Source organism: Lycium ferocissimum, chromosome 12 (assembly GCF_029784015.1).
Source record: "Lycium ferocissimum isolate CSIRO_LF1 chromosome 12, AGI_CSIRO_Lferr_CH_V1, whole genome shotgun sequence".
NCBI lineage: Eukaryota > Viridiplantae > Streptophyta > Magnoliopsida > Solanales > Solanaceae > Lycium > Lycium ferocissimum.
The window spans coordinates 31,018,453-31,042,483 of NC_081353.1; the positions used below are offsets into that span (position 1 = coordinate 31,018,453).

The window sequence follows — 24,031 nt, forward strand, 5'->3', positions numbered from 1 at the left end:
GCTAGTGAATGGGCTCATTTTTTGGAAGTCAGCTCAATAGACAGCCCAACTAAAGCTGAATGGCCAATTTGCACGATTGTTCTTCATACAGACAGGTCTTTAATTTTTATCGCCCAATTCGCTGGTCTTTAATTTTTGTCCTTCACTTTAAAAGGTGATCGAAAATACCCTGAGGTTTTGGGTTTGAAACTCAATAGAGTAAAATCTATGCCTATTCGGGCGAAGTTAGGTAGAACCCATGCCAGAGGCGGCATACTTTATCTTGTAAGGCAGACTTTTAGTTATGCCTTAAGGAAAGTTTGTCGCATAAGGTGGACTTTTTGCAAAACTCTTGCCTTGCGAATATATCTTTTTTTTGACTGAGCGGGGGTTCGAACCCAGAATCTCAGGGTATTTTCTGCCACCTTTTTAAGCGAAAGGCTAAAATTAAAGACCAGCAACTTGAGGGACAAAAATTAAAGACCACCCCAGAAGAAGCACAATCCGCACAAAAAATATAAAGTTGAATTTTAAATCATTTTGTATTTAGGCAATTCATCTTGCTATCAATATGGAATTGACATTTCTTGAATCTAAGAATTATATAAACTTAATATGAAGTTTAATCTTGAGATTATATATCTATAAATATGTCAAAGTATATTTGAAAAGTTGAAGAATTTTTTTTAAACTCAAATTGTTTGGTCTTGAAGTTCACTCAGATAAAAAGTTAGTTTGTGAGTTGTGACGGAATGAAAATCATTATTCCACTTGATATTCTTCAAAAAATCAGTTTTCTCAACCTTAATTTTTTTATTACAAGTTGAAGTTGGAATAATGACTAAACTTATAAAAACAAATATATCAATATACAAGTAATATTTGATAATTTGAACTGCCAAAGACTGTAGTCAGATAATAAGTGCTCCTAAGTTATGGAAATGACATCGTCCATAAGCTAGCGTATCACCATAGATCTTCGATCAGATTTTGACAATTTACCTTTATACATTTATTTGGCCATGAAATTTGATCAAATTGTATCTTCAAAATATTTTCAATTTCCAAAAACTGGCTCAGACCAACTTTTGGAAGAAATTTCATTTTCATTCACAAACTTAAAATTTTTCCCAGTAAAATGCATGTTTAAACACAACTTTAACTTTCAAAAATCACAACTTCAAAAACTCAAAATTTTCAAATTTCAACTTCAAATTCTATTATCAAACGGGAGCTAGGTAATGAAACTTTTAGGGATCGTTTGGTACACAGACTAAATTATCCCGAAATTATAATTCTGGGATTAATTTATCTTATTTGGAAGGTTGGATAAAATAATCCCATTCTTGATGGGATGAGGTCGGATATCCCAAAATTAAGTTTGAGTTTCATTTATACTTTGTTTGGTAAAAGGTATTAATTTATCATTGGATAAATTCATACCTTCTACCAAACAGAGTATAAATCTCATATTTTCTACCAAACAGAGTATACATTAATCTCAAATTTGATCCTGGATTCCGTAAGTGCGAATACGAATTAACTAAGCCTCAGAGCACATCTGTCCCAATTTATATGATACACTTTCTTTTTCCGTCTGTTCCAAAAAGAATGATACATTTACATATTTAAAAATAATCTAACTTGAAACTTCTCATTTTATCCTCAATGGTTTAGAGCCACACAAATATCTATAACTTGTTTTAGATTATAAATTTCAAAAGTCTTACTTTTTTATTTATTTTGTATCTCGTCAAACTGTATCACATAAATTGAGATGGAGGGAATAGTAATTATTTGCAAATGATATATGAATCCCAAAGCCTAGTAGTTATTTTTTGCTGTCCACATACACGAGAAAGAAGACAAAAATCAATACAAATTGCAAGAAAATATCTATTTGCTAATGGCAACTTGGCAAATACCCATTGAACCTCACATGGTTTTAGCAAAGGTTTTTGTTTTTGTAAACTTCACTCGCTTCAAACTTTCTTCCATTTAAGTTACATTATCCTCTTTCATCCACCATTAAAGTTTTGCTTCCTCAAGCTTCATACTCTCCAAGCCCAACATCTCAACGGAGAACCCAAAAAACCCCCAAAAGAGCCCAATTTTCACGTTATTCACAATGGAGGATAAATGTGCTTAGCAAGACATTAGAAGGACCCAAATTAGAATTTTTTAATAATTAAGGGACTAAAAGTATTATTATTCCTATAAAAATCAATCAAAAATATCAGAACTTACAATAATTGTATCTCTAAATCTGAGTTTCAACTAGTTTTAATTTTTTTTTTTCACAGTCCCCTAAATCAAACAGACAAAGTTCGGTAAATATTTATCGAGGCTAGTTTCTTTTTCACTAATGTGCATTGATATATGTTACTGCATTTATTTTGTTCTTTTGCTATTTTGCCGTCCCTTTTTTTTTTCTTTCCTACATTTCTGCATGTATTACATTTCTTTTGAGACGAGAGTCTATCGGAAACTGCGTCTCTATCCCATAAAGGTAGAGGTATTGTCTGTGTATGGGATTATACTGGATATGTTGTTGTTGTTGACTAAAAATGTTAACTTTAGACAAACTTAAAGGATCAAAATGTTATAAAATGAAGCTAAAAGAGTCACAATATCAAAGGATGAAAACCATAGAAATAGAGTGACAAAGAGAAGAGATTTTATTGTTCTTCCAAGATGTATTACAAGTGTCTTTCATATGAAAACTTATGCCTCTATTTATAGTGATACATATACATTTAATATATGAATTAATGGAGGAACCATTAAGATAGTAGAGGAGCCATTAAGATGGTGGAGGAAAATGGAGGAGCCATTAACATGGTGGAGGAAGCATTATATTTGTGATATGGACATCCATAATATATTTCATAACACTCCCCCTTGGATGTCCATAGATGATGTGCATCGTTAAAAACCTTATTGGGAAAAAACCCCGTGGGAAAAAGCCCTAATGAAGGAAAAAGAGTACACATATCTAGTAATACGCTTTGAGAGTTGCCTCATTAAAAACCTTACCAAGAAAACCCAATGGGACAAAACTTGGTTAAGGAAAAAAAGAGTACAACGCGTATTTCACTCCCCCTGACGAAGACTAAGATTCAGATGTCGGAGTCTTCGCATTCCAATCTTGAATATCATCTTCTCAAGAGTTGAAGTTGGCAAAGATTTGGTGAACAAATCTGCGGGATTGTCACTTGAACGAATTTGTTGCACATCAATATCACCATTCTTCTGGAGATCATGTGTGAAAAATAACTTTGGTGAAATGTGCTTCGTTCTATCTCCTTTTATAAATCCTCCCTTTAATTGAGCTATGCATGCAGCATTATCTTCATATAATACGTGGGTATTTTTGTATCACACTTCAAGCCACATCTTTCTCGATGAAATGTATCACCGATCTCAACCACACACATTCTCTACTTGCTTCATGAATAGCTATTATCTCAAAGATGATTCGGAGAAGTAGCAACAATGGATCGCTTTGTGGATCGCCATGATATAGCAAGACCTCCGCATGTAAACGAGATAGTCCGTTTGAGATCGAACTTTATGTGGATCGATAAATAACCCGCATCCGCATAACCAACAAGATCCGTACTACCTTTGTTAGTATAAAAATGACCCATATCACTAGTTCCCTTCGTATATCGCAATATATGCTTAACTCCGTTCCAATGTCTTCGTGTAGGAGAAGAGCTATATCTTGCTAGCAAATTAACAGAGAATGCTATGTCAGGTCTTGTAGCGTTAGCAAGATACATAAGTGCATCATTTGCACTAAGATATGATACTTCAGGACAAGAAGCTTTTCATTTTTTTCTTCGAGGTCGGAACGGATCTTTACTCACTTCAAGTGAGCGAACAAATTGGAGTACTTAAAGGATGCGCATTGTCCATGTAAAATCTTTTTAAAACTTTCTCAGTATAGGCAGATTGATGGATAAAGATCCCTTTTGCGAAATGTTCAATTTTCAGACCAAGACAGAGTTTTGTCTTTCCGAGATCTTTCATCTCAAATTCTTCCTTCAAATATTCAATCTCCTCTTGGAGCTCTTCTGGAGTTCCAATGATATTTATGTTATCAACATAAACAACAAGTATAATGAACCCTGATTTTGTTTTCTTAATAAAAACACATGGACAAATGGCATCATTTATATATCCTTCATTTATCAAATACTCACTTAGGCGATTATACCACATGCGCCCTGATTGTTTTAAACCATATAATGATCTTTGTAATCTGATTGAATACATTTCCCGAGACTTTGAGTTAATTGCTTCAGGCATTTTAAATCCTTCAGGAATTTTCATATAAATTTTGTCAAGTAAGCCATATAGGCTGTGACAACTTCCATCAGTAGAGATTGTGACATCTTCTGATGTTTGGTCAAGTAGTTCCAATCACTTACCAAGATGCATCATATCACTTGGTAATTATTTCTACGTCAAAGATGCTTTAAGAAACGTAGAACTCGAATCCTCACAATTTTATACAATATTGCGCGCCATATTGTATCAAAGATATCGTCGACAAGATATCATTTTGTATCGGTTCGCAATTCGACATAACTTCATCGAGATCTCATCACTTCATCATTTTCGTGTACTCGAACCTCTCATAAGGTTTATGAAGTGTTATGTCGTAGCTCTTCAAGAGCACTTTGCCTCCTTTATTATGATCATTTGCTCCTTCTTTTTTTTTTCAAATATTATTATATTTGGAACCGATTCGTCTACCGTGCTCCATGCATGTTATAGACTTGTCCTTCGGGACATTAGAGCATTTTGCAGATGAAATATGAAATAGTTGGGTCAAGCAAATGCTTCAAAGATTTGACTTGAATTATCCGAGGATCATACCGATGATAATTCACAACATATTTCTTAGTCGCTTATTCTCTCCCCTTATTTTAGTGACATATGTCCCTATTTTCTTTGGGAAAATCCATCTGTGTGCATCATGGTATATCCATTAATCATGTACCGCACATCAAATGATAAAAGATGGAAATATATAGTTCCTGACCCTGAACCAAATATGAGGGGAGAATTTATCAAAATTTATTGATACGAAGCATACAAGTGCTGTTGTATGCAATATATCATATCTCGACCAACATCTCGAAACTCGCTCTCATAAGCAATGGTTTAGTCGTATTATGGAGGCATCAATACCAAACCAAATTAGATATAAACCAAAGATTATCAAGATGATTGTCTTGATTACATATTCGAAAATTGTGCTTCCAACTCAATCATTTTGAGCGAGCAACTTCGTAAATGTCAAAGCGCGATTTGACAATAAACATACATGTGACCGTCTCATAGATGCATCTATTTAAGACATCACATTACGGGTGAAGGGCCCACATTCACCTTTATATTTTTAATTTTGGGGATTCAGTCCCAACATTAGCTAGTTTAATCAACTTATTATGAGAACAAGCAACACAAACAAATTCTTGAAGAATCTTCTAGTTCTTCAATATGTTTTTAATACTCAATTAGCACATCAGATTTAAATCAGGACGATCAAAATGGTCTTGTCAACTGATAAAATTATTTGTACCGTAAACTTCAAGTTTACTATCACGAGTGCTATTTCTTTTAATAAACTTCGGTTTACTATTGCATGAAATTATATATCAATAAACTTCTAGTTTATCGTGGTATGTGATCTCATCATGCTCGGGTAAAATTTCACATGTGTATTTCTTACCCGTAGTAACTTGAAGATATTTAATATTCCGATCATTTGTAGTCTCAATATAATAACCATTTTTATTGTTAGTAAACTTCGTGTCTACTACGGTGTTCCGATCGTACCAATTACGATCTACAATGAATGGTATTATCATATATAACATCTTCAAGAGACTTCAATTTATTTATCATGATCAGATATTATTTGGATACTGCTAGTGTCATGATACTTGCAAATAAATAATTAGCTCTTCTGGAGCCTTTGATCATTAATTTCTATTACCAAATATTTCTTAAATACTTTTGGTACCATGAAAGTAAATTTCGACACTACTGGTGTCACGAAATAAATATTGAATTCTAAACTTCAATATTTTAAACATCTCCTTCAGGAGATTCATCATTAACATCTGATCATTTTGTATCAAAGAGGCAACCATATAGTTATTAATTCCTTCAGGGGAAAATACATTAATTGTTATTTCCTTCGAGGAAATCAATAACAACTAACCATAATGTATTAATGTGGTTATAGCAGAACCATTCTACTCTGCTCCTTTTCCTTAGAATAATACTTTAAAATTATTTAAGATGTTTCGACGTACGACGGTACGTGTTGCTATGTCTTAATTTCATACAAAAATATAACATCTATATTCCTTGTATTTTATCTCTCCGGAGACGAGTTGTGGTATTTCTTCATTCACTTCGGGGGAATGAAACCTCGATTGTTTAAATGTGCTTGAAATACGACGCTCATCAATAGCTCGTTATTTTGCTCAAACACAAGAAGACATTGCTTCAGAGTATTTCTCAGATATTTTGATAATTCTTTCTGCTTCAGGAGTAAAGTTTCAGAGTTTTACTGCTTCGGGAGTAAAGTTTCAAGTTTTACCACTTCGGGAGTAAAGCATATAATATTCAGAATATTTCTTCTCAATTATTCTACCTCTTCTGGAGATGGATCATGATATTTACACAATCAAATGCACGTTTATATTTATAGGCATTACTACATATTATCACATTCACTTCAGGGAATGGATCTATATTTATAGCTTATATCAAAAGTTCTCATTCTTCAAAAATGGAACACAATCATCTGAACGTGCAGGCCTTAAACATATCAAATTGTGATAGCTTAGAATGTCTTTTAAGATATTGTTACTTCAGGAGCAAATCAAGGCATATATATGATTTAGAGAATTGTTCTCTAACATATCTTTCAGAGTATACCTGACTTCAAAGCAATTATTACTTTAGGAGCTAATATGTAGCACCGTGATATATTAAATTTACAAAATTACTATAGAATAAATTTACATATTAATAGACAGTAACCAAAAATTGCATCAACCATAATTTTGATGCCTCGTCACGTATTGCTTTTCAGGAGCAATAATGATTTCTCTTTATTCAAGTTCTGCCGAAGTGCTAGCAAATTTGTTTCGCTCATAGTTAGAATCAAAGGTGTATAACTTGAAGAATTCCAAAGATATAAATAAGGGGATCTAGGGCATGACTTTAGGCGGACACGTTCGAAAGATAACAAAGCATAGATTAACCACTCCTAAAAAGGGAATCCAGCCATATAGAGATCAAAATATCCATGTTTATAACGTCAGCATACCCATCCATATATAAGATTGTTTCATACGTGAATTAAATTTGGATTCCAAATATGGCATATAAGCTTTCGTGATAAACATGGAACAACATAAAAGATGTTTTGGCTATTAGACATGGCAACGTGAAAAATTCAACATTCGATGACTAAAGTGTATTTTATCTTGAAGAGTTTACAAAAGTATTCAGTGAATATATTGAAGAGTATTACTTACTCTGGAACCCTCGCATAAAGCCACGGTATTATCAACACTTAAGGATGCTACTGGCAACATTTTACTATCTCAATTGGTTAGAACTTCGTGCTGATAACGTGTTATAAAATGAAGCTAAAAGAGTCACAATATTAAAGGATGAAAACCATAGAAATAGAGTGACAAAGAGGAGAGATTTTATTGTTCTTCCAAGATGTATTACAAGTGCATTTCATATGAAAACTTATGCCTCTATTTATAGTGATACATATACATTTAATATATGAATTAATGGAGGAACCATTAAGATAGTAGAGGAGCCATTAAGATGGTGGAGGAAAATGGAGGAGCCATTAACATGGTGGAGGAAGCATTATATTTGTGATATGGACATCCATAATATATTTCATAACACAAAACTATTAATTACATACTTAAGAGACCAGTTTGAATTTTGTCATTTTCTCGAAATCCAACTATTTTTATTTTTTGCTGTCCACATACATGAAAAAAAAAAAAAACAGACAAGACCAAAAGAGCATACAAATTGCAAGAAATATCTATTCCCCAAGGTTTTAGAGAGGTTTTATATGTTTTTGTAAACTTCACTTCACTTCAAACATTTCTTCCATTTCAGTTTTACCTTATCCTCTTTTTTCATCCCCACCATTAAAACTGGCTTCTTCAGCTTCATATTCTCCAACTCCAACATCTCAATGGAGAAACCAAAAATCCCAAAACACCCACAAGTTTAATCACATTCACAATCAAGAATTCTTGAAATTATCTCAAACTTGTTCATTTCCAAGAACTTTGAAATTACCTTCTATTCAAACTCCAATTACTGTTCATTCTGAAGCAGTAACTGTATCCACTGATGATAATTTAACTGAAAATCTTGAAGAATTAGTGAATTTGAAGAAAATACCAAATGGGGTTGCTAATAAAAGAGTTTTTATTCAAGACCCAACTTGGGTTTCTTCTCTTTTTATGAATAGTTTGTTTGTTAGAGCTAAACAGGTACTGTTGAGATATACAGTATTATTAATTGTGCATTTAGATATATTTATGTGATGTGCTTTCCTTTTTAGTATGTTAAACAAGAAGGCATAATACATAAACAGGATCTCAAACTTGGCCGCAGCTGATAAATGTGCTCTCCAACTTTGGGTGTGCACAAGTAGGCCTGTTGAGATATATAGTATTGTTAAGTGGGCATTTAGATATACTTATGTTTTGTACTTTCCTTTTTAGTATGTCAAAAAAGAAGCATAATACATAAACAGGCCCTGAAACTTGGCCTCAGCTGACAAATGTGCTCTCCAACTTTGGGTGTGCACAAGTAGGCCTGTTGAGATATATAGTATTATTAATTGGGCATTTAGATATACTTATGTTTTGTACTTTCCTTTTTAGTATGTCAAAAAAGAAGGCATAATACATAAACAGGCCTTCAAAATTGACCTCAGCTTACAAGTGTGCTCTTCAGCTTTGGGCAAAGCTGTGCACAAGTAGGCAACTCAACTTATATAAAGTTGAACACGTAAACACAAATGCTGATGTGACATATAAATTTTGGAGGTGTTTAGATGAACATTTTGTAAGTTGGAGTGTTTAACTGACAAAGTGGAGAGTGGAGACAAGTTGAGGTGCCTACTTATGCACACCTAAAGTTGGAGGGCATACTTGCTAGCTGCGGCCGAGTTAGAGGGCCTGTTTATGTATTATGCCAAAAAAGAATGATATATTTCTATATTAGATACTTCTTCTGTCTCAATTTAAGTGTCTTAGTTTGACTAGGCATGATGTTTAAGAAATATAGAGAGACTTTTGACTCTTGTGGTCCTAAATTAATGATATATACAATGTACTCAAAAGTCTTTTGAGTTTTGTGGTTATAAATAATTGTCAAGCTTACTAAATATAGAAAGAGACGCTCTTTTTGGGACAAACCAAAAAGGAAAGTAATACACTTAAATTGGGACGTAGGGAGATGATTTATAGCCATACAAATAACTATGACTTGTTTTTAGTCTACATGTTTCAAAAGTCAAAGTGCATCACATAAAAAGGGACATATGGAGTAGTGTTTATTCTAAAATGATTCGTTATTCAATTTAATGAAGATTTGCATTGAATATATCATTGATTTGTTTGTGTGTACTTTTACTTATATAGTATATGATTTCCATCAGGTACAAGGGGTGAGAAGGGAGTTTAGAGAAATCGAGAGGAGGAGAAGGTATGCTATGTTAAGGAGGAGGCAAATAAAGGCGGAAACCGAGGCGTGGGAGCAAATGGTAGAGGAATATAGGGAATTGGAAAGGGAAATGTGTGAGAAGAAATTAGCACCCAATTTGCCTTATGTTAAGAAATTGATGTTAGGTTGGTTTGAGCCGTTGAGACAGGCTATAGAAAAGGAGCAAAATGCTGAGATGACTCAGAAACATAGAGCGGCTTATGCGCCTCATATTGATGCTTTGCCTGCTGATAAAATGGCTGTGATTGTGATGCATAAGTTGATGGGATTGTTGATGATGGGTGGTAAAGAAGAGAGGTGTGTTCAGGTGGTTCAAGCTGCAGTTCAGATTGGCATGGCAGTTGAGAATGAAGTGAGTGCTGCATTTTTTTTTTTTTTTTTTAAAATGTTGGTCATGTTTGTTGCCCCCTTTTGTTTGTCTTAGTTTGACTGTTGCAAGGACTTTAAGAAAGTAAAGAACGACTTTTGAATCTTGTGATCTTAAACTGACGATATGTATAATGAACCAAAATGCCCTTTAATCTTGTGACCTTAAATATGCCATGTGGGATGTTGGAATTAAAGAGTTGCCAAATTAGGAAAGACTAAAGAGACATTCTTTTCTAAAATGACTAAGAAGAAAAGTAAGACAATCAAAGTGAAAAGGAGTGATTACACTATTATGTATTCCAAATGTATATTTCTTGTATATTGTACATTAATATACAAAAAGTATACATTTACTGGCTGTTATTTTGGTGAGCGGTTTTTTAGGTCACTGTCTCTTTTTTAAATGTTGGTCCTGTTTGTTGCCCGCTTGTGACTTTGTGTTATATTATGCATCTGACTCTGTGTTATATAGATTATGCATCCGACTTATGTTTCTTGCAGAATGTTTTGTAATGGAAGTATGCTACAATAGTAACTAAAGAGATGTTTTTGCATGTTACATTAAACGTTTGGAATGTATAAGGTATAATTACATATGAAATTTCCAATCTTGATGAATACAGTGTTGTCAAAGGTGCACCTAAAGCACGCTTAAGCACTGAAGCGAGCTGCAAAACATGTTGAGCGCTTGGCTTGGCTTAGCGAACGCTTCAGTGTCGTCATCAAGGCTCTAAGATATTCTTTTTCTTGCCAATGAGTGTAATTGTGAAGAGGCGATACTAAGTAATTGATATCTCATTTTATCATAATTTATTTCAACTTCGTTAACCATATATTTGTTGTTCATGCTTATTATTATTAGTCTTGGACGGCACATATATATTTGTAATTTTTCTCCATTTGTGCCTTTCTTCATTAAAGTCCACACTCTATTTGCGCTTTGCGCTTAACAGACCTTAGATCTTTTTTGCGCTTTTCGCCTTTGATACCACTGGATGAATAGCAAAAAGAAGTAAAAGTGAAAGAAAAATAACTATTAACCAAGGATCTACAGATTTGAATACGGACTATTTGCATGATATCTACTCAAAAAAGAAAGACAAACTACTCTGTACTTATCAAAAAGATTATTTCTAGACTCTAGAGATATATGTGGTTTCATTCAGGAGACTAATTCTTCAAATTGTCCAAGGGACTAGATAATGAATTCTCACCTCTTTGCAAGTTATTGTTTGACTGAGAATTATGAGGCATGAGCTGTCGCTGTGCTCCGAGAAGTTAGTTGAATTTGTATTAGATCTGTCATCAAGCTTGTATTGTTTCTGATAGCAAGTAAAAGCTGCTAGCTCGTTTCCTTTTTATAAGAACTTAAATGCTTCATTCTTCAGTAATTATGAATAAGAAAAGCTGGAAGTATCCGTCATTTCTGATTATAATTTATAGCCTGTTACTTTAATGGCTCTCTGTTCACCTTTCAGTTGGTTATGAAGGTGTTGAGTGGCTCAGGTTGCGCTGCTCAATGCTAGGAATCCTGCCAAAATCATTTCTTTTTAACGTATGTGCTTCCCTCTAACTCCCTGATTTGCTTCTTTTTTTATTTAGCTAGTTTTGTACAAATTAACTGTTTTCTTATCATGCAACCTCTTTGAATAGTATTTGCCTGTTTAGGGAACTTACATAGCTAAGGATTGTCCTGTTGTTTGGAGTACTAAGTGCTATTATGGGGGGTAAACAATATTTTTCACTTTAACACAATGGTATGTCAAAGATATTTAAATTGACCTTGTCAATGATATTTCTCAGGTTAGGATTCATAATTTCATGGAGAGAACAAAAAAACACCAGAAACATATGACTGGAGCTCAAAGCGAAGAAGATATGAGTAGGGAGACAATGATTCTAAGAAAACGTGTCAAAAGCTTAATTAAAAGGAATCGAGTATTTGAGGTGAGAAAGCTGATTAAAAGTGAAGAACCCGAGTCTTGGGGTAAGGACACGCAGGCTAAGGTTTGTTATTTAGCAACTTTGTTCTCTAAGAGCTACTATTGGCTGACCTTTTTTCAGTAAAAATCTTATCTTAGTGACTGCTTTTCTGAATCTCCTGCAGTTAGGATGCCGTCTTTTAGAATTATTAACAGAAACAGCCTATGTGCAACCTCCAGTGGATCAGTCTGCTGATGCTCCTCCTGATATTAGACCTGCATTCAGACACATGTTCAGAATTGCTACAAGAGATCCAGGGTCAGAGCATCTTCCTTTTCTAATAGTTATATTCTAAAGGAGCATAACGTTTGTCTTCTTCTTAAGAAACAAAGAGGAGTCTAGAGTAGTGTACCAGACTGCTGTATCATGCCATAACAAATAGCCTGTTTGGCCATGCTTAAATCTGCTTATTTTGAAAAGTACTTTTTGTAAGAAGTGCTTTAGGAGAGTAACAGTTTGTGTTTGATTAATCAATTTGAAAAACACTTTTATCAATATTAGAGCAGTACTTTGTGCTTAGCTAATGTTTCAAAAGCTCTTATAGGGAAAATCTACTTTTTAGCTTATGAAAAACAACTTGGTGATAAGCTGTGTGTAAACTCTTATCTTCAACGAAAACATGCCAAAGCAGCAGTCCCTCGTTGATTTATCTAGGATGACGTCCATGTAATAAAAAAACATGCTCCTAGGTGTTGCCTTCCAGACATCTCATGTCTTATTTTTCTTTTCACAAAATTGTTTGTTGTTCTTGCAGGAACAGCATTGTCAAGAAGTATGGTGTCATAGAATGTGATCCCTTGGTAGTTGTGGGAGTTGACAGAACAGTATGTTATTCAAACTTTTTTTGTTTTAATCTTATCCATATTTCACTATGAGTCTATAAGTATTCAGTTTAGTTTATTTTATACTCTTATAACTTTAGCCACCCTGAGTAAGAGGACATGTACTGCAACCCTTTTTGTTGTATATAAGCTAGGAGGTCTTGCTGGATTCTATTTCTTTTTTACTTGTTAAAATGGGTAGCATGTTATCTCTGCCAGTCAAAGGTTTTGAATCAGAAAATAAAGAAATATCAGAGAATTACTTAACTGTTTAGTGACTCTATTATGCAGTTGATGATGTGACATTGTGCTTCAGGTTTCTAATTTTTACTTATTGCAGGTTAAACAGATGATGATTCCTTACGTGCCAATGTTGGTGCCACCCAAAAAATGGAGAGGGTATTATTCTTTGTCAGCTTTTAGCGATAAAGTTTCCACGATTCTTTATTAGGTTTTGGTAGTAGTTAAGATAAATTTGTCCGAGAACTCATGGTGAATATTGGAAAATGTAAATAACGCTGAATCAGTGTTACAAATGTTAGAAGCCCTACAGGATTAAAAGGGGCATATTTTTTTCCTGCGTTGCTTCTGAGGATATTGTACAGTTATGATAGCACACTTTTTGTGCTAGTTTATCCATAAAATGACTTTACCTTCCCAAAAAAATAAAATTATGTTAGAACATGATCACTGTCTTCAGTCAAGAGAAATTTTATTGAGACTTAACTGGCTGGCAATTTGTATCTCAGGTATGACAAAGGAGGATACTTGTACTTGCCTTCGTATTTGATGCGAACTCATGGATCTAGGAGGCAACAAGATGCTGTAAGAAGTGTTCCTATGAAACAAATGCAGCAAGTTTATGAGGTGAAGTTAGATTCTTAATGCGTCAAATTCTTTCAATGTATGAAGCCAATCCAGTTGTGCAACGTAATGCAAGTTGTGCTAAACCCTTCAGTCTTGTTTAGTTGTAAAGATAATGTTAATCATAGTTCATGTTCATCTGTTGCCTGTGATGTGTCAGAGCTGAATATTTAGAAGGATTTTCAAATGCTTCAGGTTGCCTAACAAGTTTGATTTTATCAATTCTGCTATCTACTGGATATAACTATTTATATTCTTCAGCTAGTAGTTCCGGCTGGGAAATGAGATGCCAAGGGATAGGTAATAGCTTGTTTGTAGTTAACTCTCTTTGATCCTCAAAGATTTTACTCCCTCCATCCTAATTTATGTGAAGGTGTTTGACTGGGTACGGAGTTTTAGAATGAACGGAAGACTCTTGAAACTTGTAGTCTAAAATAAGCCATGGATATTTGTGTGGCTATAAATTTTCCCATTAAAGGTAAAATGGGAAGTTTAAAGTCAAATTATTACTAAATATAGGAAGGTGTCATTCTTTTTGGGAGTGACTAAAAAGGAAATACTGTCACATAAATTGGGACAGAGGGAGTATCTAATATCTTTGTAGTATTTCTGATCTTGACTCAGTAACACTCACATCATATTTGTGAAGTGTCATTGATAGGTCACATAAACTCTCCAAACAGACCTACTAATCACCATTATCTCTTTCAGTTCACCAACATGTAATTGGTTGCTGATTTTCTTATTAAGTGCATAACATAGTACTTTTACAAGTAATGTAACTATTATTTTTAGCCCAAACTTTGAGACGGCATAACATGCAACTTAATGTAACTATTATTTTTAGCTTTGTTATCTCTGCAAAATTCAATGGGCATAAGAGATGCTGATAAAATTTGCAATGCACTAATATTGGAAGTGTGTAATATTTAGATGACTCATGGATCCTACAAAACATAGTTTGGGTTATTAGCATAAACTTGTAAACCATCTCCAAACTCTGAGATGATATTAGATTTCTGCATTTGCTCAACATGTGCTGCAAAATATGTTGAATAGATTCTTTTGCCAAAACTCATTTAGTACCAACAGCGATTCACTAAGTCCATCTTGGGGCTGCTGATAATTAACCTGCTTCATATTGTGCTCTAATAGACAGCTCAGCAGATACTCTAAGAGGTTACCTGTATATTAATTTTTTCCGATCTCATGCAGGCATTGGATACCTTGGGAAGCACTAAATGGAGAGTGAATAAAAGGATACTTAGTGTGGTTGAGAGTATTTGGGCTGGAGGAGGAAATATTGCTGGCCTAGTGGATCGCAAAGATGTAAGGAAACACTTTTGATGTTCCTTATCAAAAAGAGACAAAAAAAATGATGTTCTAGTTTTGTTTTTCTGTTCAGATTCTACTTGTAAGTATCTGAATTCTTTTACCATGTTACGTGGAGATGGAGCACGAATTTCAATATTATCTTTGTCAATACCAGTCTGCTTAAATGCCATTTAATCTTCTTATGTGGCTGATTCTAAAAGTTCATCTTGAAGTTTCTGCCCCTTATGATTGTCCAAAAAAATTACACTATACTTCACACGTTCATATGCTTAGTGTGTTATCTGTTATGCTTAATATTTTCAGTTCTCTTAAGGAGCCGTTTGGCCATGAGAACTATTCACTTTTTTCCGGAATAATTTTTCACTTTATTTCTAATCAATGTTTGGTTATAAATTTTCGAAATACAACTTGGATTGGACTCCAAATTTGGAGAAGTGCTCCAAACCTGTTTTCCAAATCCATCTTCATAAATCCCAGAATAAAGTGCTCGGTTCTCTCCTTTGCAAAAAGTATAACCAAACACAACCCCATCTTAAACTCCAACTTCATAAAATCTAAATAAAGCGAATAATATTTGGGGTCTATGGTCAAACTCCTATTTAGCTGGTCAGATTTATGTAAAGACATTCAGGTGGCTATGAAATTTCAAATACTTGCTGCTCTTTGTAGGTTGTGTTTGATTGCAAGAAATTGTTTATTTGTAGGTTCCCATACCAGAGTTGCACTCTGATGATATAATGGAAGTGAAAAAGTGGAAATGGAGGGTGAGAAAATCCAAAAAGATCAACCAAGAGTTGCATTCCCAACGATGTGACACGGAGCTCAAGCTTTCAGTTAGTCTTCTTGTTTGGACTCTTCTTCCTTTTTTTACTTTTTGGGTTTAGGACTGGAGTAGGGTGTTTTGGTTTTTTTTCGGGGGGGTAATCCTGCTGCCTAAAAAAGTAACGCAAACTGCTCAACCTTTGCATCTAGGTCTAGGTTTTTGTCTTGACAGAATCATAACTCATTTTATTACTTAATGGACTCTTGAGGGTTTTAACAATTTAAAACTAGATTTAGCATTTAGAGCCTGTTTGGCCAACCTTCTCCAAGGCTAAAAGTGTTTTTTTTTTCCTTCCAAAAGAAGTGCTTCATTTTCAAAGTTGAGGTGTTTGGTCAAGCTTTTAGGAGAGGAAAAAGTGTATGTTGAGTAGAAGCAGTAGCTGAAAAAAGTAGCTTCTTCGCAAAAGTACTTTTTCGAATAGCAAATTTTGAAAAAAATACACTTAGAAGCACATTTTAAAAACCTGGCCAAACACAAATTGCTGCTCAAAAGCATTTTTCAAATTGATTAGCCAAACACAAACTGCTTCTCACCAAAAGTACTTGTTAAAAACACTTTGGGAAAAAGTACTTTAAAAATAATACTATGATTTTAGAAGCTTGGCCAAACAGGCTATTAGTTTCCACATGTGCACGCTTTGCATGTTTATTTAGGAGTAAATTTTGAGCAAGCTTTCTTTGGACTAGGTTGCTCGGAAGTTGAAAGACGAGGAAGGATTTTATTATCCTCACAATCTTGATTTTCGAGGACGTGCATACCCTATGCATCCTCATTTGAATCACCTAAGCTCTGATCTCTGTCGAGGAATCCTTGAATTTGCTGAAGGGCGACCACTAGGAAAATCAGGATTGCGTTGGCTGAAAATACATTTAGCAAGTCTTTATGCAGGGGGAGTAGAGAAGCTCTGCTATGATGCGCGCATTGCATTTGTAGAAAACCACCTTGATGACATATTAGATTCAGCAAACAATCCTCTAAATGGAAATCGATGGTGGTTAAATGCTGAGGATCCTTTTCAGTGCTTAGCAGCTTGCATTAACCTATCAGAAGCTGTGAAAAGCTCGTCACCACATACTGTCATCTCCCATCTACCTATTCATCAGGTAGAGTACTTACATCATTACATTTTTATTTTCTGTTCAGTTCCCTTTTTTCTGTTTTGGTGTGTTGGTTAAAGAATGTAAAAAAGTTAATCTGTAGATAAAAATAAGATGAGTTCCACTGCAAGAAAATAAAAGTTGAAACATTTCTATCTCGAAAAACAAAAATAGCAGGCCTTGGACATGTTAACAATTTTCTCTTCATTCTATTGTAGGATGGTTCGTGCAATGGCCTACAGCACTATGCAGCTCTGGGAAGAGATAGTGTATGTTTGCTTTTCTATTTCATCTTTGTGATAGTTTAACCTTGTTTTGATTCTGATTTCTTCTGATTAGTGAATTTTAGCTTGTTCTATGATGTTTATCTTCTGGGCAAGTTTTCTTATATGCTAGATAAACTCTTTATGCCATCTTCTGAGGTTGTGTAACTTTTAACAGATGGAGGCAGCAGCAGTCAACTTAGTTGCTGGAGGGAAACCAGCTGATGTTTATACTGAAATTGCTTTGAGGTATTTTTTTGAAATTAAAAAGAAAAAAAAAAAAAGAAAAAAGAACCAAGCTTCCTTTTGTGGAATTTAGGTTAAGCTATTGTTTTTGATATTTTGACCAATGAACCTATTGATTGCATTTTTGAAAGGAAGTTATCCACCCCAGAAAGAACTTAAGGGGTCGTTTGGTGTGAAGGATAAGCAAAACTAGTCCCGGGATAAAATTTTAGTGCCTCCTTATCCCATGTTTGGTTGGAATAAAAATCCGGGATAACTCATCCCGGGATTGTAGCCTTATTTTATCCACCTTGAGGGTGGAATAACTAATCCCGGGATAAGTTGTTTCCCAACCAAACGAGCCCTAAGAGTATAACAAACTGGACGTATTTATATTTTTGGAGTAGTCTCCGTCCCCTTGATTTCTTTTGGTGCACACAGAAAGTTCCTTGTTGTATAGATGATTGGGTGGAGTTTGTAAAGAATTATATCTTTTTGTAGATTCTTTACCTAGTCGTGTACCCCTTGTATACAGCCAGTTTGGCCATGTTTATGAATGAAAATACGAAGTGTCAGTGAGATTGAAGTTGGTCCTGAAAAATATATTGCTAAGTTTACTTCACGCTAGATGTAACTTCAGGAGGAGAATGGGATATTACCGTTCTAATTGTGTGATTAATGTTCATACCTGACATTTGATGTAAGGGCTATGATGCTCACTATGAGACAAGGATATCTTGTTCTACTTTCTTGCATTTTCTTTCTAAATTAATCAACATTCAAGTGCACTGTTCAACAACAACAACAACATACCCAGTGTAGTCTTACAAGCGGGATGTATGCAAACCTTACCCCTACCTTTGTTGGGTAGAGTCAAATGCACTGTTCTACTTATCCAAAAAACAATCAGTAAACATATTCATCTTAATGCCTCTCTGGTCAAGTTGTCAAATTTTTAAACCACTAATATATTTGTGAGAATCTTTTATATTTTGGTTCTACTAGTGATTGTTGAAGACAACTATTGATTGCAGGGTTGATCATATTATCAGAGAAGATAGCACCAAGGACCCTGCAACTGATCCCAATGCTTTACTAGCCAAACTCTTAATTGACCAGGTTATCTATCTTTCTATCTTATCAGTAGAGCTAATAGCACTTTTGGCCCCTCAATTATTGATACATTCTAATTTTAGTCCTTGTGTTATCGACATGAACATTTAACCTTCAATTACTTGAAATGTGCACTTTTGATCCCTTTGCTTGAAAATATTCACAAATTTCCAGAATTACTAATTATTCCATCATTTAATTACTCATGTCTTATGTTAAGCTAGTATTGTTATCTCGTATTTTAGGATAATCGACTTCTAAAAATAATCCAAATACAACATGTTTCCTGCATAAGGGGACCCAAAACACACATTTTAGTTAATTGGAGGTTAAATGTGTTGGATCATAAATCACAAGGACCAAAATCATAATTTACCAATAACTGAGAGACCAAAAATGTTATCTACGATTGTAGCTTTTTTGAAATTTTACCACTTAAAGCATTTGGTGATGCGGAAACTTTCAGGTTGACAGGAAATTGGTGAAGCAGACAGTAATGACCTCAGTATATGGTGTTACCTATGTCGGGGCACGTGAACAAATCAAAAGAAGATTGGAGGAGAAGGGTCTTATTGATGATGATAGGCTGCTATTTACTGCATCTTGCTATGCTGCTAAAGTAAGTACTGATAGTCTAGTCTAATATTATAGGAAGCTACTCGCAGGTTTCTATTACCTAGTCATATATTCTAAACGTAGGTCACTCAATCGACTTGTTCTGCTTTTCTATTAATCAACACGAGTTGAGCTTAAATGAGGAAACATGGTCAGTGAGGATTCATATAGCCGACCAAACTTGTTTAGGACTGACGTGTAGTTGTTCTTGTTGTTTGATTTAACCAACACGTACCTCATACCTGCATGGCCAAGACGCGGAAGGATTTCATAATTAAAGTATAAAAGGACATAGTTATTTTAAACCAGGCTATTGCCTATTAATTCTTTCAATATGCATGCATTCACTAATTTTCACAAGACTTGATCTGTAAGGCGAGATGGACCTTGTCTTCCAAAGTGTCTTGCCTTCATTAACGGGATAAGGTTGGGAAAAGAGGGATTGAAGAAATCTTCGTGTTTTATTTTTTTCCCCCATACTATAGACCTAGAAAAAATTGTCCTAAGAGCTTACTTATCAAAGAAAAAAAAAAAAAAAAAGGAGGAAAATTGCCGTAAGGCTTTTGACTAGCCATTGTGAAGACTAAACTGATTCAGCTTTATGTTTTGACTATATATTTGTTCTCGTGTTTCCCGTCAGGTGACATTAGCTGCTCTGGGGGAGTTATTTCAAGCTGCACGTGGAACAATGACTTGGCTTGGTGACTGTGCTAAGGTCCTTACCACTTCACCTACCATGGGCCCTCCCCCTCCCCTAATGGTTTTTAATAAGGATTTTCTTGACTTTCTAGCTTTCTTGTTTTCAATTTATTAGCTATTTGATATTATTGGATTACAAAATACTGTACTAATTCTTATTGCAAAAAGGTTTCTAAAATGATTGAACAACATGCAACTCAAGTTAAATAAAAGTTGCTGGCTATAATTGGAGTGTAGGATGCAAACATGCACCCCCAATTCTCTTTCTTGAACATTTTTTGTTGGATAATTAATCCTTAAACAAGTTCACTGACGAAGCAAAAAATGTTAGCCTATCCATTGCCCTCCGATGGCCATAAGTTAAATTGGGACTTACCTTTGGGGCCGGTCCACTGATATTGCTAAGAAATCGGAAGTTCCAAGTGAGACCGTAAACGGGATAGTCCCGTCTGTAAATTCTGTAAACCCGAAACGGCGAAACCATATGTAGTGAATCAATGAAAGGGAAGATGTGAGTTTAGAACTAAGGGAGTAACATCGAATGTCCTGTCACTCGAACATACTGCATATATCAAAAAAAATTGAAAAAACAAAATTTAGTTCCCTTGGAAATTTCCGCAGGGGGAATTGTAATTGGTGGTTGGATAGGGTAATCTCGAAACTTGTTTGGACTTCAATGGTTTAATTATTAACATTTAACAGGTGATTGCTTCAGAAAATCAGCCAGTACGATGGACGACTCCACTGGGGCTCCCTGTTGTACAACCTTACTTTAAAACTCAGCGGCATGTTGTAAGTGCTATTTTAATCAAGTAACAGCCATCTGATTAATAGCCTGTTTGGTCAAGCTTCCAAACTTTGCTAGTGCTTTTAGAAAAAGTATTCTCGCACAGTTGCAGTTTGTGTTTGGCTAATCAATTTGAAAAGCACTTTTGCTGATGTTAGAGAAGTCTTTGTGCTTGGTCCAAAAGTGCTTTTTGGGAAAAATACTCTCTCTAGCTTAAAACTGCTCTGTTACTACTCAAAAGCACTTATTTTTTCCCTATAATCTTTTGGCCATACACCTCAACTTTCTAAAATAAACACTTTTTGAAAATAAATAAGTACTTTTGGGTTTTGGCTTCCCAGAAGCTCAGCCTAACAGGCTATAAGTCTGCTCCTTGAAAAGTTGTTTTCCTTTTATTTGAGGGGGTTCTTACATTGTTTTGCAAGTTGACTTCACATGTTATCACCAATAATAAAGTTGCCAATTAACTGTTAGAAGGTAGGATTTTGCATACATTCAGGAGGCATGACTTTGAATAATTCATGTGACACTTTTAAGAAATTGTCTTACATAATGATCTTTTTTCAACTGCATGATATGTCTGGAATGAAGGTCAAACTTTTCTGTTCGACAGGGAAAGTGTTTGCAAGTTTCTCCCCGAGAACAGAAGTCCTATTTAGAACTATCTGCCATGAATTTCAAGTCACTCATGCAACATCTATTTTGTGCTAATACTTTATTCCATGTATCTGTAGATAAGAACTTCTCTTCAAGTTTTGGCTTTGCAGCGTGAGGGTGACACAGTAAGTAATACTTCTTTTTGAATGCTTTTGTTTTTTCCCTGTTAAGATTTTATTTTTAAATGTGATGCCTATGTTATATTGCAATGTTGAACCCTAGGTTGAAGTCAGGAAACAGAGAACTGCTTTTCCTCCAAATTTTGTGCACTCACTGGATGGTTCACATATGATGATGACCGCTGTTGCTTGCAGGGACAATGGACTACAATTTGCAGGTTTGCCTGCCCTTTTCTTTCTAATGATATCTGATACTACATAGTTGAGCTTTTGACCACTTATATGCACATGTATGCATCACTACATACAATACACAGAAGTTGAAAATTGTTTCTTTAACTCAACTGTGGAACGGTTTCCTAAATTTAAGTCCTTTTTGAATGAAGAAAGGTTTTGTTGTCAATAAACTTCAGTATTGTGGGACTTTTGTTTTAGAATATCTTGATGTTGAGTTGGCTTTGCCAATCGAAAGAGAAATGTGTAAATTTTAACATAGGATGCTTTCTCGCTCAAGTTTCTGAATTAGATAATCTGGCCTGAAGGAACGTATCGTGATAGTCATAAAAGTTCATCATTTGTTGGAATTTTTTTCAGTTCCCTGTACTCTGTAATGCTCCCACCATGGGCAGATCTAGGTAGAAGGAAGAGGGTTCATCTGAACCTCATTTGTCGGAAAATTACAGTGTGTATATAGGGTCAAATTAAATATATATATATATATTAAATGTTGAATCCCCTTGGCACTAGCCAAAAGCTTAACTCAACGATAAAGGGGGTTCAAGGACACGGGTTCAATTCTCGCTAACCACAGTTTCTAGTCTTTTTAGCTTTAGGCGTTTTTTAATTAAATTTTTTGAATCCTCTTGGCAAAAATCCGGCCTCCGCCGCTGGTTCCACCCATTGTCCACTTTCTATCACGGTGCTACCACATAACATGCTACCAGTATGTGAAAAATGATACTATATTTAATGATTCTCTTTTGTTATTTAGATGTAGGATTCTCACTCCAGGCAAAACAAACTCATATGGGCAAACTTAGCTGAAACTTATGTTGATAGGTCATTTGTCGAATATAAAGTCACGAATTTTAGGACTTTCAGAACTTGCGTTAAAGTTCATTTACTTGCTGTTCTTTTAAAGCATTGGTCTTGTTTAATACTCCTCGGAAACAGCCGCCCTACCTTTCAAGGTGGGGCTTAGGTCTGCGTGCACTCTACCTTCCTAGATCCCACATGGTGGGATTCTACTGGGCTTCTTGTTGTTGTTGTGGTCTTGTTTAATACTCCCTCCGGATCAAAAAAAGGGTCCACTTAGCCATTTGCACACCCCTTAAGAAAATACTAACTCCTAGAGAAAAATAGGTAATTTGATCATAACACTTAATAGGGGCAAATATGGAAAAGCAAGGTTAATTCTTTCTTGATTTGCTAAGTGGACTCTTTTTTTTATCCAAGAAAAAAAGGCTAAGTGGACTATTTTTTTGATCCGGAGGGAGTACCAATTTTTCTTAAATTGAGAATATTTATCAAAATCCTAACCTGTTGTAGGGGTACATGATTCCTTCTGGACTCATGCTTGTGATGTCGACCAGATGAACAGGATACTCAGGGAAAAGTTTGTGGAGCTGTACAGTATGCCTATTCTTGAAGATGTAAGAATGTTAAAAGTGAAGTTTCCTTTCTAGCACAAACGTGTTTCAAGAGCTCCCCGCTTCTCTTTCTCAAGCTGCTCTTATTATGGTATACATGAAAGCTTGTATCTTGTTTGCAGTTGCTTGAAAGCTTCCAGGAATCATATCCAGCATTGACATTTCCCCCTCTACCAACAAGAGGTGATTTTGATTTACGGGAAGTTCTTGAGTCACCCTACTTCTTTAACTGAGAACTGATAGCATTGGAACAATGCAACCCTTCCGTCAAAATGCTACATTTTTGCTCTGAAACAAGCATGAGGCTTTTATGCGAGGATGATTGCTGGACCTGTATTCCGATGAGAGAGCTTTATTTCGCTCTTGCACTGACCCTTCTCAAGTATTCCATGTTCTTCATGGCTAGGCGCCTAAAGCAAAGCGAAACAGTTAGCAGCTTAGGAAGTTTGCAGTACCATTTCACGTACTGCATGAGATCATACACGAGTTCAAACTTCCAGCAATGAAAATCCTGACTATGCCATGCGCAATATTGAAGATGTGGCATCCATCTGTGTCGGCTTTGGAGCTGAGAATACACAGCTATGTATATTAGTTCAGTTTCTTGTAGGTGTGTTGTACAGATATCTTGGATGAAATTGTAACTTTTCTAGTTTAGGATGGAGACGGTTAATGGTGTTCTTGATATGTATAGGCATAGAAACTAGGGAAGTAGTGTTGTATCTTATATAGGAAAAAGATATATTTGTACTTTTCCATATTGAATTCCAGGGCTAAATAAGAGATATGTATTACTATTATTACCAAGTTTTCTCAACAGAAT

At 35.0% G+C, this 24,031-nt stretch overlaps 1 protein-coding gene across 1 annotated transcript; it reads left to right on the plus strand.

Annotated features, from left to right (window-relative positions):
- Positions 1 to 7,857: 7,857 nt before the first annotated feature.
- LOC132039204 (DNA-directed RNA polymerase 3, chloroplastic) lies at positions 7,858 to 23,920 on the plus strand. Its single transcript, XM_059429740.1, has 21 exons — positions 7,858 to 7,890; positions 8,109 to 8,549; positions 9,725 to 10,141; positions 11,962 to 12,165; positions 12,266 to 12,399; positions 12,896 to 12,965; positions 13,303 to 13,361; positions 13,712 to 13,829; positions 15,042 to 15,155; positions 15,866 to 15,994; positions 16,671 to 17,087; positions 17,300 to 17,350; positions 17,523 to 17,593; positions 18,604 to 18,688; positions 19,149 to 19,301; positions 19,938 to 20,012; positions 20,699 to 20,788; positions 21,518 to 21,565; positions 21,663 to 21,777; positions 23,108 to 23,211; positions 23,331 to 23,920. Exons 1-21 carry the CDS (start codon positions 7,858 to 7,860, stop codon positions 23,439 to 23,441), a joined length of 3,039 nt encoding a protein of 1,012 aa, XP_059285723.1. The 3' UTR covers positions 23,442 to 23,920.
- Positions 23,921 to 24,031: the final 111 nt, after the last annotated feature.